Source organism: Adiantum capillus-veneris, chromosome 9, assembly GCF_014529385.1.
Source record: "Adiantum capillus-veneris isolate H3 chromosome 9, ASM1452938v2, whole genome shotgun sequence".
In the NCBI taxonomy this organism is placed as follows: domain Eukaryota; kingdom Viridiplantae; phylum Streptophyta; class Polypodiopsida; order Polypodiales; family Pteridaceae; genus Adiantum; species Adiantum capillus-veneris.
The window spans coordinates 119,561,858-119,580,635 of NC_140939.1; the positions used below are offsets into that span (position 1 = coordinate 119,561,858).

At 46.3% G+C, this 18,778-nt stretch overlaps 1 protein-coding gene across 4 annotated transcripts in view; it reads left to right on the plus strand.

Moving 5' to 3' along the window:
* The first annotated feature begins 1,293 nt into the window (after window positions 1-1,293).
* LOC147451078 (serine/threonine-protein phosphatase BSL3-like) overlaps window positions 1,294-18,778 on the plus strand; it is a 75,321-nt gene continuing 57,836 nt past the window's right edge. For 2 of the 4 annotated variants that reach the window (XM_086520027.1, XM_086520028.1), the window contains exons 1-2: window positions 1,294-2,175; window positions 2,271-2,331. In XM_086520027.1, the coding sequence (XP_086376153.1) occupies window positions 1,626-2,175; window positions 2,271-2,331 (611 nt within the window). In that variant the 5' untranslated portion in view covers window positions 1,294-1,625. The remainder of the gene's footprint in view (window positions 2,176-2,270; window positions 2,332-18,778) is intronic. The other 2 variants (XM_086520029.1, XM_086520030.1) reach the window with 1 other exon arrangement.

The window sequence follows — 18,778 nt, forward strand, 5'->3', positions numbered from 1 at the left end:
GGGTAGGAAAGCAATTGCTTGTGGTGGAGTGGCTTAGCCAAGAACTCCTTCTACGAGCACCTCATGACAAGGTCAATCTCAAGGTCAATCTTAGTAGTTACATGGCGGTTTTGATGTGGCTTGGAATGGGTGCATTTTGCAATGGGGAATCATCGAAGATTCGATCTAATGGAAAGAGAAAAGGACCTAGTACTGAGTGATAATAGAAGTGAGAGTATCTATACTATTATAATGGGGGAAGGTATTCCGGCCCCTCCCCCCATACACTTGTCGCAAGCACCTTCACCCGACAAGTGTGGCCTACAACCCGACAACACAGGCGGCCAACGCGCAGAGAGAGAGAGAGAGAGAGAGAGAGAGAGAGAGAGAGAGAGAGAGAGAGAGAGAGAGAGAGAGAGAGAGAGAGAGAGAGAGAGAGAGAGACGGCTGGCAAACTAGTTTGTACAATGTCTTATAGAACAAGCCTATTTTAGAAAGCGCTTTTTCCTTACAACAATGGTTGGATAAAAAACTTCAATTGTTTTTTTGATAAGGAGACCATAGAGAGAGTTGTGCTTTGAATTACTGAAGCATACTAATTTTAGGGTTCCTCTGTATACACACTCTCCTAATCCATTTGTGGGAATGCTTATGTACGATCATAAGCCCCTTGAGAGCTTTGCCATCCTCCCTACCCTAATTTTATAATAATTTACCACTTATTTGCAGTAGTGGTGCATAGAGAAGTTACACATTGGATGTGAGGTCCATTACTTGTTGCTAACAATTTAAATCAACAACCCCCACAGAGGGCTTGAGACCTTGCACATCGCCATTTGAAGGCTGGCCACTTTTGCTCAGTTGGCGTCATAGATCAACTCCATAAGTTTAGTGTAGTTGGCATTGAACCATAATCGATCATCGGGAAAGTGTTACACAAACCCGAACAACAATGCCCTTGGGCTAGTCAGGCCTCGTCTATAAAGGCCACGGGTGAGAGTCATGCATGGGATCTACGACGGAGAATCAATCCACCATTGATCTCATCTCCGCCATGCAAAATATTTATCCTCCCAGAAGATAGCGTTGCGACTCGAACCCCCCACCTCTTGTGCATCCTATCCAACCCGCCTATCGCCACACGTTGAAAGCATTGCGACACTGGAGCTATAAATCCTTGCCCCCCCCCCCCCCCCCTTGCTGAGTCGATCCAACGGTCCAAAGCCCCCCGCCCCGCTGAAAAGGCGCCCTGACTCCCACCCATGTCACTTAACGAGGCTAGTCAGGGCTTAACGGATTTCAAACGTTACGATCCGGGGGCTGCAGCCGGGCAAATTTTTTTGCTAAAGCTCCCCATCATTTTCCTTCCTACGGGTCTTACAGCTCGGCTCCTCGTGAGCTTCTCTGCTTTGACCTTGCAGATGCACGCTTTCATTTCGCACTGCTGCATTTTTTTCTTTCCATCTTCGAGAACGGTCCTACGCCATAGCTCCCTGCCGTCGTCCTAAGCGATTTTTCTGAACTTTTCACACGGATCAGCTAGAGGCTTGTCAAAAGCACCAGAATGGCGATAGCATTCAGATCCTCTTTCTTTTCGGAATTTGAGAGCTCGTTCGCTTTTTGATGGAGGTTTTACATAAAGCAGCATGTGCTGCTGCAGGATAAATAGCAGGGTGTCATCTTTGGAAATTATGGATGTTGAATCTGCCGCAGGGAGAATGCCGGAGCAGCAGCAAACGGGATCATTTTGTCCTCTCCCTGCATCATCGTCATCTTCTTCTTCTTCATCATCACTACCACCCAGTCCTTCCTCTTTACCAGCAACACCAATTCCACCATCATTACCTTCGCCACAACAGAGCAACACATTGTCTCCTCAACGGCAGACGACATTTCAACAATCACAGCCATTGCAGCAGCAGCAACAATCACAGAATTTAGCAGGTCATCATCACCTTCATCATCCAGGACCACGACCTGCCCCCCCTTATCGGCCATTAAATGCCATTATCGAGAAGAAGAACGATGGACCGGGCCCTCGTTGTGGTCATACTTTAACAGCTATTGCTGCTGTTGGAGAGGAAGGAACTCCTGGTTACATTGGACCCAGGCTTATACTGTTTGGTGGTGCAACTGCTCTAGAAGGCAGCCAAGCTTCTGCAGGGCCACCCATGCCCTTTGGCAATGCTGGAATCAGTATGTAATTTGTTTGTCATGTGAGTGAAGTGTTGCGAAAACGTTGTTTTCCAGTTTTCACCTCAATCATCGTGGAACAATGTGTTTTCATGCAGGACTGGCAGGAGCAACAGCTGATACTCATTGCTATGATGTGATTTCTAATCGATGGACGAGGTAAGGGCTCTCAATGTTCCTGTTGTCTCTTTGGAACGTTTTAAGTGGCAGGATACAAGTATTTTCTGCCAATGTATGGAATGCTTTTGTACTCAACTAAACAATTAATTGTCTTAACCATGCATTGTAAGGTGAGCCATTAAATCCTTGAGAGAACATTGTGAGAAAAAACAAAATTTGAAGGGTTCTTAGAATGCACTACTCATGGCAACCTCTGGCAGTAGCTGTTAGGGTGGTGCATTTTGTGGCAGCAAGTCTTTAATTGCTGAACTAACCCCACTAACCCAGCAAGAGATTAGGGCAGCAATTGGAAGACTTGTTAGAATACTGGACCGTTTGCAAGTCCCTCGGCAAAGTTATTCAAGAGTCTTCCTTTTGCAGAAGTTTTTTTGTGTTGAGGCTTTTTGCTGTGATGTCTGGAAAACTTTGTGGTGCATGTATGATTCAATTACTGGTGAGGGGTTCATGAATCAATGATATAGAAAGGTAGAGGTTGTAGGAGACCCGGTGCCGTATGCCTGTCAAGCTTGACCTTTTGACATACTAAGCAACTGCGAACAAATTTGTCCACATCCTTTTGAGCCTCAGCCAATAGAAATATTGCTCCACACCTTTTAAAGTGGTGAGTATGCTGCGATGGCCCGAAAAAGTGGACAATGGCACTCTGTCAAAACCTTGTATCTCAACCCCTGAGTAACACACAACATAGTTTTCCGCATCATATAGCCTTTCTTTCAGGAGTAACGTGCAAGTGTCTCCCTACTCTGCAACCGAACAAAGATGTCTACAAAATCTGGATCTGTGGCATACTGAGCGACCATATCCTCGAAGTTCTAATGGTGAATCGCCGTAATACCCGAAATCTGTGATTTGCGAGACAACGTGTCTGCCACTAAGTTCTTCTTTCCCTCAGCATGGACGATCTGAAAATGAAACTGCGACAAAATGCCCATCTCATCTGTTTGTTTGAAAGTTGTTCTTGGGATAAGAAGTATTGCAAACTTTGATGATCGATGAACAATGTAAAATCGGCTCTGAGTAGAAAATGGTGTTGCTGAGTAAGAGCATGGATAACTGCCAATAGCTCTTTCTCGTTAATCTGTGCAACCCGCTCTGGTCACAAGATTATTATGCTCTCATAAGCTACAACATGGTCCTCTTGCATTAAGACGTGCGACCACTCGCATCACAGTAAACCTCAAATGGATTTTGCAAATCTAGTAGTACCAACACTTGCCCAATTGTCAACTTCTCTTTTACGTGTAACGGAGAAGCAATCTCGGCAAACTTTTGAATGAACCACTGGTAATACAAGCACAAACCCAAAAAGCTTTGATCTTCATGTACATTTTTCATATCTGGCCAATCTCGAATGGTTTCAACTTTGGTTGGGTCCATTTTTACACCCTCTACAAAGACAATGTGTCCCAAAAAGTGTATTTCTGGCAAGAGAAACTTGCTTTTTTCCCATTAAGCACCGGTTGATATTGTTGCAATGCGTAAAAAACCTGTAACAGATGGTGTTTGTGCTCTACCTCATTCTTGGAGAATATGACGATGTCGTTTAAAAAGACGCCCACAGATGACTTGTACTCATTGAAAATCTTGTTTATCATGCTAGTGAACGTTGCAAGAGCATTCGTGAGACCGAAAGGCATTACCAAATACTCGTACAATCCTAAGGATGAACGCGGTCTTGTATACATCTCCAAAAGCAATCATGATCTGATGATAGCCACTTTTCAGGTCAATACTGCTAAAACAAGTAGAACCTTGTAGCTTGTCCAATATATCATTGATTCTAAGCATTGGAAACTTGTTCTTGATGGTGATTTTGTTGAGAGCTCTGCAGTCAATGCACATTCTCCAAGATCCATCTTTCTTCAATACCAACGACACTGGCCAACAATAAGGTGATGTACTGGGCTGAATTAGACTTTTCTCTAAAGCTCTTTCACTTGGTTCATAATCTCCTCGTTTTGGGCTCCGCTAACTCGCTAAGGTGGCCAGCTCGGTGGCATGCTACTGAGAATCAAATCAATGGTGTGATCTTCAGAGAAGCAATTGGCTTGAGCTTGCAGAAATCTTGTCATTCCTTCTCAAGTTGGACAAATTTGATGTTTTATTGTCATTTAACTCATACAAGTAGATCGAGTACCGATACAAGTGGGAACATTAAGCACTATATCTCTACCCTTCTCATTCTTCAATGTCGCTTTTCTCACCCTGTAGTCGACCATCGCGCCGTTCTTGTGGAACGAGGGGAAGGACGTCACACCCTTCCAAAGACATGATGTAAAAGTCCTCATGCCCTAGATACCCCTGACAATGCAACCGAAGTTTGTCTATGACAAGTGTAATGGCAACATCCCGTCTTGGTGCCACTAGAATGTCTCGGCCGTTGGGCGCATTTCTTCTGGTGTAATCTGAAATCAAGCTGCCAATTCAGTCGAGATGAAGTTGGCCTCGACTCCTTCGTTAAAGAAGATGAGGGCTTCTTGATCTTGTACTTTGTTGCCCCACGCTCTACAGTGCGTCGTACTTTCATCCATTTGTGCCGGGTCGGCTTGTCCTCTGCTTGATCATTAGACGCTTTGTTGGGGCACTTGGCAAGCACATGCCCTTGTTCCCAACACCCGTAACATTTGCCCTCTTTGTAGTACTTGGTGCACTGCTCTGCTGAGAATCGAGGGCCCGAAGGTTTCTTTTTTTGTTGCTTACCCTTCTTCCTGTTACCGTTGTTTGATTCTTGTCCGGTCCGTATTGCCACGAGCTTGTCTGTAGGGTAAGTAAGAGTGCCTGCGTGCATTGCAAACCCTTGCTTGGCATGTCCCATTAACGGTTGCATGGATTCGGGCTTCTTATGCAGACAATAACTCCGTATCTCTTTGGGGAGTCCACAACAAGATCGCTCAACTTGTTGCTTGAAGTTGATTTTGCTAAAAGAAGAGGCTTGTAGAAAAATATGCCAAAATATCTAACAGTAGACAACCAATTTGTCTTCCTTGGTCATCCTCATACGCTTCCAAGCGGTGATTGCATCTTCTTCGTATTCATGAGTGAGCCATGAAGAACTGAAAACTCGCTTTGAACTATAGCCTCTTCGTTGGTGCTTGCTTGCGTAGTAGCAAGGTAGACCACCATGTTTGGGCATTCCCTTTGAGATAGGACGCCGCTCGTCTTACCTTGGAGTGTCCTGAGTAGCGCCCTCCCGAAAAAGCGATGTCAAATTGCTGGATAAAAGCGAGGGCTTTGTGGGTATCCTTAAAGCTAGAAAATTTATCAAACTTAAAAGCGTGCCTACCCTCCTTGAAATCCTTGGGCTTCCTGCCCTGGTCCTCAAGGTAGTCGTGCTGATTGACTAGATACTTTCTCTTTGTTTTGTACATCGGCTCATCTGAATCCGAACTCTCCGAGGACGAAGAGTCCTCATTTGAACTGTCAAAGTGCTTTCGAAATTTTTTGCAAGATCTACTCTTCTTTGCCGCCTTCTTACCTTTGTTCTTTCTCCGCTTCCTGCCATTTCTGTCCTCATCACTAGAATCAAAAGACGAAGAACTCTCCGGACTATCAGAAGAGGACGATGATGAATTGGAAACATTCGCAAATCGAACGCGTTTCTTTGGTTTGCTGGTGGCCTCAAAGGTAGATTTGCGACCCAAGTAGCCGGCATAGTCTGCTGCTCGACTCTTCTTCCTCGACTGCCTCTTGGTGTTCATGGGTCTACTGACTTGTCGCTCTACAGCCTCGTCAAATTCATTCTCTGAGTACACTCTTTGCCTTGGTACCGCCGGTGTAAATTTCTTCTTTAAAGCCAACTCGAGAGGTGACCAAATTGTGGCACTTTATCGAGAGTGCACCTCGTCAAGTGAACGCTTTTCCCAAAATTTCGCATATTGGGGATCCTTGGAGTACTTTAGCATGTGTCGAGCACAATTGTCGACCTGCTATTGACGCTACATTTTCCATTCTTTCATAGTGGGTGGAGATAGACCATACTCTTCTCCCGAATCGCTTGAAGGTGGTCAATGTTCATTTGAATCCCCGTTGTTTTCTTTTGTATCCGAGTGGTCGGGTGCCATAATTTCCTCCCGACTGGACTCGTCGACTGAATCAATGTGTGTTGCAAACTTGCAAGTAAAGGGATCGTTGTAGAAGAAGAATTGTCTGGGCTCTGATACCACTTAATAGACTTGGACACTGCAAGCCAAAGATCTAATGCAACACATGAGAGAAAATCTGATAAAACTGAACAAAACTGAGAGAGAGAGAGAGAGACAACAGGGCACGACGGAGTTCCGCACCTAGAAGTATTGGCCCCAAAGACTGGCGCCCCTTCTTGGTATTTCTTTATTATTAAGCTTGAACAAATGCAATGTTCGAGGGTCCTCTCTCTCTCTCTCTCTCTCTCTCTCTCTCTCTCTCTCTCTCTCTCTCTCTCTGTGCAATGCTCCCAAGCCAATCTGCCGGAAGACGGGCCCTGGCCATTCTTATATAGGCCCTTGGCTTGGCCTAAAAGCAGTTTCATGAACAACATAACTCCCAAAAGCTTTTGGCGTCCAAAAGCTAGCGCCGTGGGGGCTGACCGTACGCTGCTGCCAAGTCAGCTTACTTCCGCAAAATTTGCCACAAACTGCGGACGTCCATACAGTCTGCCACGTCAGCAGCCACTCGCTTATTTTTGGGCCCAACTTTAATTTTAAAGGGTTTAGGTCCCTTGGCTAGAGTATCATAAGTTGGAACAACGTATTAAATAAGTTCTTTAAAAGTTGGGCCTCTCGGGTGAGTTCCACAAGTTGTGTCAAACTTTTTCCGGGTCTTTTACTAGGGTTGGACCTTTTATGTCCGACCTTTGTACTCTAGGCTATGCCACGCCATCACTTTGTGACATTTCACATATTCCGGGTCTTGGAAGTACTTGATCAATCTTTTCTCACGTGTTAACTTGTGGTTGACATTCACACTCCGTTCTGTCGAGGTTCCCCGTCGGAAATTTGCCACAATCTCCATTGATTTCTTCAGTTTCCACTTTGGGACTCGGCTTTTCTTCATTTCTCTGCAAACCAAAGGTTAGAGGGGCGTCGTTTCTGTCAGATTCTTCGCGAGAACCCATGTGTGCTGCAGAATAGAGCAGATCTTCAATAGAAGAAGAATTGTTATGAGCTTTGATACCACTGTTACAGACTTGGGGACTCCAAGCAAGAAATCAATATCAACACAGAAACATAAACTTCAAAATCACTCACAGAGAGAGAGAGAGAGAGAGAGAGAGAGAGAGAGAGAGAGAGAGAGAGAGAGAGAGAGAGAGAGAGAGAGAGAGAGAGAGAGAGAGAGAGAGAGAGAGAGAGAGAGAGAGAGAGAGAGAGAGAGAGAGAGAGAGAGAGAGAGAGAGATGAAATGAAATGTTATATTAACGTCTTCAAAAGGCCAAAGTGACCTATGAGACTAGAAAGTTACAATGTGGTGGATTTGATACAAAGTCAGAGTCAGAGTAACAAGATGACAACAACGACAAAAATGAAATGACAAATGTCACAATAAAATACTATGGAATCCTAAACTACTAGGTGTGAATGAAGCAGCTAGCTGGGATAGCTAGATCACAAGAGATCCAGCATCGGTCGTTGGCGAATCTCATCAATCTCCTCTATGGTCAGTAGTCTGACCGGGCGTCGTGCATGTCGAGCCAAAGTGATCTGAATCCTTTGATGCAGCCTCCGCCGATGCTGTGTAGTCCTTCGCAGTCATGGGCGTCTGGAGCTTCCCAGCTCAGTCGCTTGGTCGATCAGTGTGCCTCTGGTGTGAGACGACGAGCTCTGCTGTGGTAGTAACTCCTCTGGGTGTCCAGTGGCAGCTCTAAAGAAATTTGTGATCTGTCTCTGGGACTGGCTAGCCTCTCCTCTCATCAGGCTCTCTCTGTGTCTGCGTAGCTCGAGCAAAAACAAACCCAAGCATCTCTGATCCTCGTATTGCATGACTCTGGAGAATGGTCCAAAGCCCTCTCTGAACAAGCAATGGAAGCGGCCTCGTATCTCGTAGTAGACGGGGCAGTGTCATGTGTAGTGCAACTCTGTCTCAGGCTCGATGTCACACAGGGGGCATGTCCTAGCCTCTGCTGGTACTCCGCTGTATCTCCTAGTCTCGATCCGCAGATGGTGTGAAGATGTATGTATCTGGCCGATAGCACATCGTATCCCATGAGACAAGTGGGTGTCCATGTATCTGGGCCACGTCACAAAACCATCAACCGTAAGCTGGAGGAGACGCTCTCTGTAGAAAGCCATCTTCGTGCCCAGCTCTTGTGCTGGCTGTATCCATGTCCTCCTTGTGTCTAGCTGAGTCGAGTCCTGGCGGATGAGCCTGGTGATCTCGGACTGTGTAAGAGTCAGAGAGGGTGCATCCAGTGAGTATTGGAAGGGAGGCAATCTGTCTATGCTGAACCCATGCGCCTGAAACCATGATGTCATCTCCCCATACCAGCATGCTGTATCTCCCTGCATGGCTAACTGTCGAGAGGACTCAAGTGCAAGGCGGGCATATCTGTGTCTGGGAAGTTCCCACATGCGGTGTATGAAGGAGACCGATCTGGTGAGCGCCTCAACCACTAGTGGGGGGGCAGCTAGCTCTGCTCGAACAATAGCACGTGGTACTGAGGCCTTGGCTCTAATGAGCTGCGAGATCATAGAGACCAGAGGCTTCTCCATGTCCCTTCATCCATCACTGCGGCCTGTCCTCCCGTGATGATCTAATGAAGGTCCCCAAATCTCAGCTCCATAAAGCAATGCAGAAGCCACCAGAGTGTCAAAGAGCCAAAGCTTCGTCCGAGGCTCCTGAAACTGAACCTGTGAACACATCCTTTCCAATCTACCCAATGTTGCATGGGCTCTGGTCAGTCTAGTCTTTGCTGCCCTCCTCAATGAAAATGCTGGCCCACTAAAAACCACTCCGAGGTAAGTGTACGCCTCTGTATATTCCACAGTCTCCTGGCCGTATGTGAATGCTGGCGCTGACCTCCTGATCCACTGTGGGGTGGTATTAAATACCATGACCTTGGTTTTACCAAGGTTGACGGACAAACCACTTTCATGAGCAAACCTATTCAAAGCATCCAAGTGACGTTGCATCCCCTCCGGAGAGTCGGAGATCAACACAATATCATCAGCATATAACAATAATGGAATCCATGTCCCTGCCAGCTGTGCACCTCTATCACCATCTCTCTCAATGTAGTCAGAAACCTCATCCACATACATACCAAATAGAGTAGGAGAGAGCGGGCAGCCCTGCTTCACCCCAATAGTGGAGTGAATCGGTGTGGATAGACCCTCTGAGGTGCGTACCTGCCCCACTACTGACCTGTATAATGCCATGACCCCCCAAATGAGCTCTGTGGGTACTCCCATCTGCTGTAATCTGCGCATCAATCTAGCTCTAGGCACTGTGTCAAATGCTTTGCGGAAATCCACAAAGCTACAATAGATCCGTTTCCCACGCGATCTACCCATAGTTACCAGGAACGGGAAACCGGAACGGGAACGCGGAACGGGAACGCCGAACTAAATGCCATTCCTTGTTACGGGTACTCACATTTGAAACAGGGAACGGGGATTCGGAACGAGAACTTGGAATGGGAACGGGGAACAGAGACCTGAAAACGGCCATTCCTTGTTACTATGGATCTACCCTCCTCAATGATGGCTCTGAGTGTCAAGATATGGTCAAGAGTAGAAAAACCCCCTCCTGAACCCTGCCTGCCCGGCTGCGCGTATCCCCTCCCTCTCTGCCCATCTACTCAGCCTGCTGCTCAAGAATAGATGCGCACAACCGTGCCAATGTGTGTCCAATCATGATAGTGCGATAATTCCCAGGCTCCATAGGGTCTCCCGACTTGAAGATAGGTACAATAGTAGATAGGCTCCAAGTATCAGGCAAGCCCTCACACATGGCACGGTTAAACATCACTGCTAGAAGCTTTGCTAGTAGATCTCTGGCATGCGTGAAATGCTCAGCCACTAAACTATCATGATCGTATGCTCTCCCAGTCCTTATCCTGTCAATGGCCTTCCTCACCATCTCCGCGGTGAAAAAAGCACATGTGTGTGGGCATGGATCGGGAGGGGCGGGAAGGGGGGGCTGCTCAGGAACTGTGTACAAAGATGATGCGTACTGGCCCCAGTCCTCGTAGAAGTGATGGCGGGGGGGGGGGAGAGTGCTCCTGAAAGAGCCGCCATGCCTCACGTGAGTCTTGACTCAAGAACAACTAATATAGATCCTGCTCTAGCCGAGCCAAAAATGCCCTCTTCTTCTGCCGCACTAGGCGTCGGAAGTCAATCTGTGACTGTCTGTGAGTGATGTCCCCCAAAAGCACCTCCCTCTGAAGTCTAGCTCTAGTGTCCCGGCATTCCTCATCATACCAACTGTTCTGGGGCATGCTCCCCGAACGGCGTCTCTGCTCATGCTGGGAATGTGGGTATGCCTCTGCTGCTGCATCATGTAGTGTCTGTGTCAATATAGTAGTAAGCTCCTCCAGAGGTCGCCCTGGCTCCTCTGTGCATAGGCGTCTGTAGATCCCATCTATGTATACAGAGTCTGCCTCCCGCGTGAAGATGTAGCGAGTAGGGGCTGCTGTCCGTAGCCTGTGTGCTACACTAAACTGAAAAGAGATGGTCATTGACACAAGAGCATGATCCACTGCCACACCAACAGGTTTGGGTCCAACCGTGAGATCCTGGAGACTAGAGATGAGGCTCGGCTGTGCCGTGACATAATCCACTGTGCTGGCTCCATGTCTGTGTGGAAAGCATGTAAAACCCCCTGAAGCGGGAAATCTCTGTAGGCCATTCAAGATGGCCAATCCATGTGCAGTCCCCATGTCTATCAAGTGTCATCCATACTCAGTGTGTTCTCCATCTTGTGATAGTCTGGATAGGCCTGTCTCTGCAGCATTCAGCTCTCTCAGCATCTCTTCTGAAGTATCATAAAATACTGTCTGATGATGGGTAGTCCTAGCATTGAAATCCCCTAGAATGATGATGTCACCATCTCTACAGAACTCCCATATGTCATCATCCAAAATAGAGAGGGGGGATTGTCCTCTGGGTGGTGCATACAGTGACGTGCTCGGGGGAAAGTAGCAAATAGCAATGTAAAGATATCTGTCTGTCTCTGCTCTCAGTCTCACCCACATGTACCTAGCTTGCTCATCTCTGCGGGCTATATGTATCAATGGCTGCAACTGTCACCAGCGTGTGACTACTATCTATCCTTTTTGTTGATTTCTTTCTTATTATCTATTTACTTTCACTTTTTGGAAACACCCCTCGGGAAATCTAACTGCCCTGCATTGCATAGCTAGTGTGGAACTGTCCAGAGGGAGTCCAGGCCTGAGGGCAAGAGAGCACTAAGGTTGGACAAGGACTATGGTTAGCCAAGTGGGGTCATTGACTAGCCAAAGTGGAATCCTTTGCTACAGAGGCTACATTTCAGTTTTGGATGTGGCCACAGTGTACAAAGAGGGTCGGATGACCTAGAAAGATATAATGGCAGCATCTCCTAAAATTTAGGGAACTGCTATTTTGGGACCTGAAAATGTCTTCGCGTCATTACGTGCAGTTTGACATGGGGATCATTTTGTTACTCTGTGGCCAAGTCAACAGAGGCTGCAGGTGAGATATTTTTAGACCCGAGGGTCTAAAGCGGGAAAATGCACAAATGAGTGACACTTGGCACTTTGAGGCCAGTTTACTACTTATAGAGAAGGCAAAAACGTGATTTATAGTTAGGAGGCTCATTTTGCAAGTCTCTGTCACAGGTTAAGAGCTATGGAGTGCTTGCTTTCCCTCTTATGCACAGTGCGGTGCCAGGAGTGATGCCCTGCACGCTACGCACTGCCCTCTCTCTCCCCTTTGGCAGTATGTTATGCCCCTCTAGTGGGCTCTTCATTTGACCAATGTACAATTGTGTGGGTTCATGCGCGATTGCCGAGGCAAGAGCCTCTTGCACAGGTACTGGATTAGCTAGCGGCTAATCCCCCCGCAGGTACAGGTGAATTCGGAGAGGTTTCACGCCAGAAATCTCGTCCGATTCAAAGGGCAAGTAGCCCTACAGGTGCGGGAGCTCGAGGACTTGCTAGGGATGCGACCGGCACGCGGAACGGAGCCCGAAACAGTGAATTACAGCCTGCTGTGTATTTTTGCAGGTTTAGGGTTTTGGCCCTAAACGGACCCTAATACCCCCAGGAGGTTCGGGGACGCAAGGGGACCGCTGTACAGGCGATCTGGAGCATTTTCAGGGCTGAAAACAGAGAATTCAGCGTGCTGCAGATTCTCGCCAGGTTTTGCAAAGTGCCCGTATGCGTCGGGAAAGTCGGTCAATGCGTGGGAATACTGACCGTGAAGGGTTCTAGTACAGTTATGCTGCCGAAATCGGGCTGGAACAGTGGAAATTCAGCCGAGTTTGTGCGGGGCAGCTTGTAGGAACCACAGCGTTTATTCCCTCTTTTGAACAATAAAGAAATACCGAAAGGGGCGCCTAAGTTAGGGGCCAATCTGGTGTCTGTCTACTCATACAGGTGCAATCTAGCAGCCTGTATCCCTCTCCCCTCTGTTGTGTCTTGAAAGTACAGGTAAAATAGACGACTAATAATGGGTGAAAGCTAAATCAAGGTTTAAAGTAAAGTCTACCGCCCTTTTTGGATTGAACAGGCCGGTTTCATGGTTCCATCGACGGGATTAAATCACTTTTTCCCATAGAAGTGAGCCTTGGGCAGTTTTCGGCTTGAAGACACAGGGGATCATAGACCAGACACAGGGAATTGTAATTATGGCTGACAGACCAGATGATGTGACTGAAGAGGTTTCCTCTTCACAGGGTCAACAGACACATGAAGTGGGTGAGTCCTCAAGACCACCACAGACTGATGATGATATATTCAGGACCCAGTTGGCTACTGCTGTGGCTATGTTCACACAAGTAATGCAGAACCCAAGGTTTTTAGCCTTTCTGCAACCTCCTGTTCCGTCTCAGCAAGTTGGGTCACTGGATCATATTCAAAAGCCTGTTAAGGCTCGAACACAGGTGATTCATACTGCACAGTCAATGGAAACACCTGTACACTTGACGGAGAACATGCAGTCTCCACAACGTATGCCTAAGGTGCAAGAACAGGTGGCTGAGATGCCAGTTTTTCAAGCTGTACCAATTCAGCCCGCCACCTTTCAACAGCCTATAGCTGGTTCTAATGGGCAGGGAAGCAACTTACAGGCTATGCAACAGGTCTTCCCACCACCTTCAGTACACCCTGGCTATTTTGGAGGTGGATCCGTATTCCAGAGCATGGCTGGTCATGCACCTGGAAATCAGTTTTATACGCCAGGAACAGTGTTCGGGGGTGCTCAAACGATGATGCCTAACCCCATGTACAGTGTCATGGGTATGCAACCAGGGTTTCAAAGCACTCAGGGACAATTCGGGATGCCACACGCAAATTTTGGTATGGCTGGAATTACAAATCAGCAGCCAAATATGGCATTTCCAGGTCAAGTTAATAGCGGCCAAGGAACACAGATGAACCTTAATAGTGTTCCCATGTTTCAGTCACTTCCATATGACAATTTAACGCCGCTGGAGAGGCCAACTCCGTACAAAGAAGGTGGCAAAGGTGTGTCATTCACGACCTTTACAGGGTTTGATGACAGGAAGAAGGCTCTTTCATTCCTCCAGCAGTTTGATAAGGCCTATGCAGGGGGAAACTTTACAGAGGCTTCAAAGGTCCGCAAGGCAGCCACTTTCTTGACAGGGAATGCGGGACAATGGTGGACAACTTTATTGCTTCAAGGGCAAGCTCCGTCCACATGGATTTACTTCAAGCAGATTTTTGCAGCAGCATGGTTATCTGATGATTTCGAAGCAGATGTCATGACAGAATGGCACCAGCTAAATGCTGCCACTTGCAGAAATCTGGATGATTACAATCGGAAGTTTTGGAAAGCTCTACTTCCAGTAACTTCCTATAGGTTTGTGCCATTGACAGAACAGATTGAAAAATACTGTTGTGGCCTACCCAAAGGATTGAGAAAATACTGCACAAAGACCAAAGTCACTACTTTGACGCAGCTCATCGAGGTAGCAAACACTGGCAATGGTTTGCTCAAGGGAGAAGATTGTGAATTTAACACTGGCGTCAAGGTAGGATCAGGCAAGAAAAATTCAGCCAAGAAGCACGTTCCCAATGAGGCTCCTAAAGGGACTCAGGAGTCAGCCAACGCAGGGAAAGACAAAGCTACGGCTGAATCAGAAAAAGGACCCGCAAAGAAATGGAAAAGACGTTTTCCTCGCAAGTCAGAAGAGCAAAAGAAGGTCCTGAGGACAGAGAACAAATGCTTTATATGTGAGCAGCCTGGCCACATCGCTTACAACTGTCCTACAAAGAAAAGGCCAGCTGATTCTGAAGACAAGGAAGACAAGAAAGGAAAGAAGCCCATGGCTGGTCTAGTGCCAGATATGGTGGGCGATAAGCCAAATTCGGATGCAAGTGAGCTTTGCAGAGCATGGGGAAAGGTCAGGGATCAAACAGTGCTTATCTTCTTTGATCCAGGTGCCAAAGCCAACTTTATTTCCCCAGAATTGGCTTCAAAGTTGGGAATCAGACCTGAAGAGATGGGGTATACAGCAGAGGCAGGTTTGGCATGTCCTGGCCATACAGAGGCTGTGACACCCATCATTGGAAAGTTGCGTCTACATATCCAGTCCTATGTAGATGCTGAAGAATTTTACATCATGCCACTGGACGGATGTGATGTGTTGTTAGGTATTCCTTGGTTGTTTCGTGTACAGGGAATCATGGATGCCTACAACAAAAAGATCACTGTACAGAGCAGGGGAAAGACTCATATTCTGGATGTAAAGCTTAAAGGGGAGTCTATTCCTACTGTATCAGCTTCTGCTATTACTTCTGTAATGAAAAAGCATCTTTCTGCGTACTTGGTTTTTGCACGTGAAGTGTCAGATTGTGATGAATCAAATTTATCTGTGCTAGATAAAGAAAGGTCAATGTTTTTACAACAGTATAGTGACTGTTTTTCCGATTCATTACCGTCTCAATTACCGCCAGAGAGACCCGAGGACCATGCGATAGATTTGGTGCCAGGCTGTAGCCCACCAAATAAGCCTCCGTACAGGGTTAGTGCGGCTCAGCAGAAAGAGATAATGGGCCAAGTACAGGAGCTGTTAGAAAAAGGGCTGATTCAGCCCAGTTCATCTCCATTCTGTTCTCCAGTATTGTTGGTGCAGAAAAAAGATGGCTCATGGCGTATGTGCATCGACTACCGTGCACTGAACAAGAATACCATCAAGAATAGGTTTCCTATACCTAGAATTGATGATATTATGGACAAATTAGAAGGAGCAGCTATGTTTAGCAGGATAGATCTAAAGAGTGGGTATCATCAGATCCGCATTAGATCAGAGGATGTGCACAAGACTGCTTTTAGAACAACGTTTGGCCTTTACGAATTTTTAGTGATGCCCTTTGGTCTCACAAATGCTCCTGCTACGTTTAATAGGATGATGGACAGAATTTTCCGTCCACACCAGCAGTTTGTTGGTACGTTCTTTGATGACATGATAGTCTATTCAAAGAATGAAGAGGAGCATAGGCATCACTTGGCCATTGTGTTCAAAGAGCTACGCAGTCATAGGTTGCTCATCAATGCAAAGAAAAGTGAGTTTTTTCTGGAAGAGATTCACTTTCTGGGACACATTGTCTCAAAGGACGGTGTCAGAATGGATCCTGCAAAAGTCGAAGCGATCAAGTCATGGCCAAATTTGAAGACGGTGCATGATGTCCGAAGCTTTTTGGGACTATGCTCCTATTACAGAAGGTTTATCCGAAATTTCGCTGAGATTGCTTCACCTTTACATGCTCTTCAAAAGAAGGCAGTCACCTTTAGATGGACACAGAAAGAGATTTCAGCTTTTAATCTCTTAAAGGAAAAGATGACTTCGGATCCAGTCATTGTGTTGCCAGATCTTAGGAAGTCATTTGTGGTCCAGTGTGATGCCTGCGGTAGTAGCATTGGTGCAGTGCTAATGCAAGATGGCAGGGTAGTAGCCTATGAGAGCAGAATTTTGCAAGGGCCAGAGATGACCATGCAGGTCTATGAGAAAGAATTACTGGCTGTGATTCATGCGCTCTTAAGTTGGAAACACTACCTGCTAGGTGCAGATTTCGTTGTCCAAACGGACCATCAGACCTTGCGATACTTCTTGACACAGACAAAGTTATCTGAAAAGCATATGCGATGGGCAAATATCTTGTCCATGTTCCATTTTCAGATTGTGCATGTGGAAGGCAAGAAGAACGTTGTGGCTGATGCCTTGTCAAGGAAGCCACAAATTTCAGCTGTGTCGATTCCTTATCATCATGAACTTGATGGTATGAGAGAACAGTATGCAAATGATGAAGATTTTGCAAGGGTCTTCGAGCAACTAATGGATGGACAACGTCATGAACACTATCTTCTTAAAGACGGGTTCATGATGATGCATGGCAGATTGTGTGTCACAAAGCCATTGCGACGCAAAGTTATGGAAGAGAGTCATGTCCCACCGTATGCAGGGCATCGTGGTATTGATGCTACAGTTAAAGCGGTTGAGACATTCTTCTATTGGCCTACATTGAGAAGGGATGTGGATGCCTTTGTGCGAGAATGCCTAATATGCCAAAAGGTCAAGTTTGACAGGCAAAAGGCACCAGGGTTATTGCAACCACTACCTATTCCAGATAAACCATGGGAAAGTATTGCTATGGATTTTATCTTTGATCTTCCAAGAACGCAGACAGGAAATGATGGTATTTGGACCATTATTTGCAGATTCAGCAAACAGGCTCATTTTATTCCTGTCAGGAAGAAGATAAAGCCAGATCAGATGGCACGCTTGTTTATGAGCAATATTTTCAAGTATCATGGCATGCCACAGTCGATTGTTAGCGACCGTGATCCACGCATGACTAGTTTGTTCTGGAAAGGCTTGTTTGAGAATATGGGTACCACGCTCAAATTCTCTTCGTCATTTCATCCTCAAACAGATGGGCAGTCAGAAGAGGCAAATTCTACTGTCCTAGATCTGCTGAAGTGCTATGTGTCAGAGCATAAAGGAAAGTGGGAGCAGTATTTGCCATTGGTGGAGTATGCATACAATAATACAGTGCATTCATCAACTGGCAAGGCACCTTTTGAGATAGTTGAAGGTGGCAAGAAAGTTCCTCCCATACTGCATACAAAGGACAAGATATTTGAAGCAGATAAGTATGTTCAGGACATGGATGAAATGTACAAGAAGGTCAAAGTGGCCTTAGAAAGGACTCAGGCAAAGCAAAAGAAAGTAGCTGATCGTCACCGTCGTGAAGTGGTATATTCACTTGGTGATTGGGTGCTTTTACGCTTTGAAAAGGCAAGGTTAAAGAAGATGAAGGGCAAGGAAAGAGTGTTTCCAAAGCTCAGCATGCGTTACTATGGGCCTTTTCAAGTGTGCGACATAATCAGTGATGTTGCATATAGGCTGAAATTGCCTGACAGTTGGAAGATTCACAATGCGTTTCATGTGAGTCTTCTCAGACCCTATGTGGGTGATGTGCCAGAAGATATACCAGCTGAAGATCAGCCGGAAGTCGAGGAACTTGACGAAATCTTGGTCCCTGAACAGATTTTGGCACACAAAGAAAGGAAAGTGAAAGGCAAGGTTGCTAGGCGTTACTTGGTAAAGTTCAGAAACTATCCACCAATGGATGCTAAGTGGATGGAAGAAGGTGAACTTGCAGAGTCACCAACTGTGTTATCACTCTACCTGGAAGCCTTCGATTTGCAACCTACCTTGACCCCTTGAGTTTCAAAGCTACATGGATTGTCAGTGTGACAATGGCTTCTGAAACAAATGATGTACATGGTATTTAAAGTGAGCTCAAATCAAATACCTGTTACATGAATGTTAGAGCTGTACAGATTGTCAGTTTGGCAATTGCTCTTATGGAATGTCCAAAAGTTTGATTAGTGCTATAGAAGTGAGTATTTCTTGTCAGTTTGTCAAGGATACAGTGATTGCTTCTATTGAAGAGTACATGTGTAACTGCATTCTTAAACTGTCGGTTTGGATATGCTCGAAAGTGTTACGGGATCCAACGTGTACTATAAGACAGTGGCAAAATGTGCAGCTACCATTTTGTCATTGGAAAGTTAGTGACTCAAAGCAATGGCAGAGTGCGAAGCTACCACTATGTCATTGGGACAGGGTTCACACGCAGGCAATACATGAGTCGACGAGGTGTTGAATACACCAGGGTTGACAATGAGCATGTATGTGTCGTATATGTGTCGACAGGTGTTGAATACATCAGTGTTGACAGTGAGCATGTACGACATAGATGCAAACGAGGACGTTTGAGATTTCA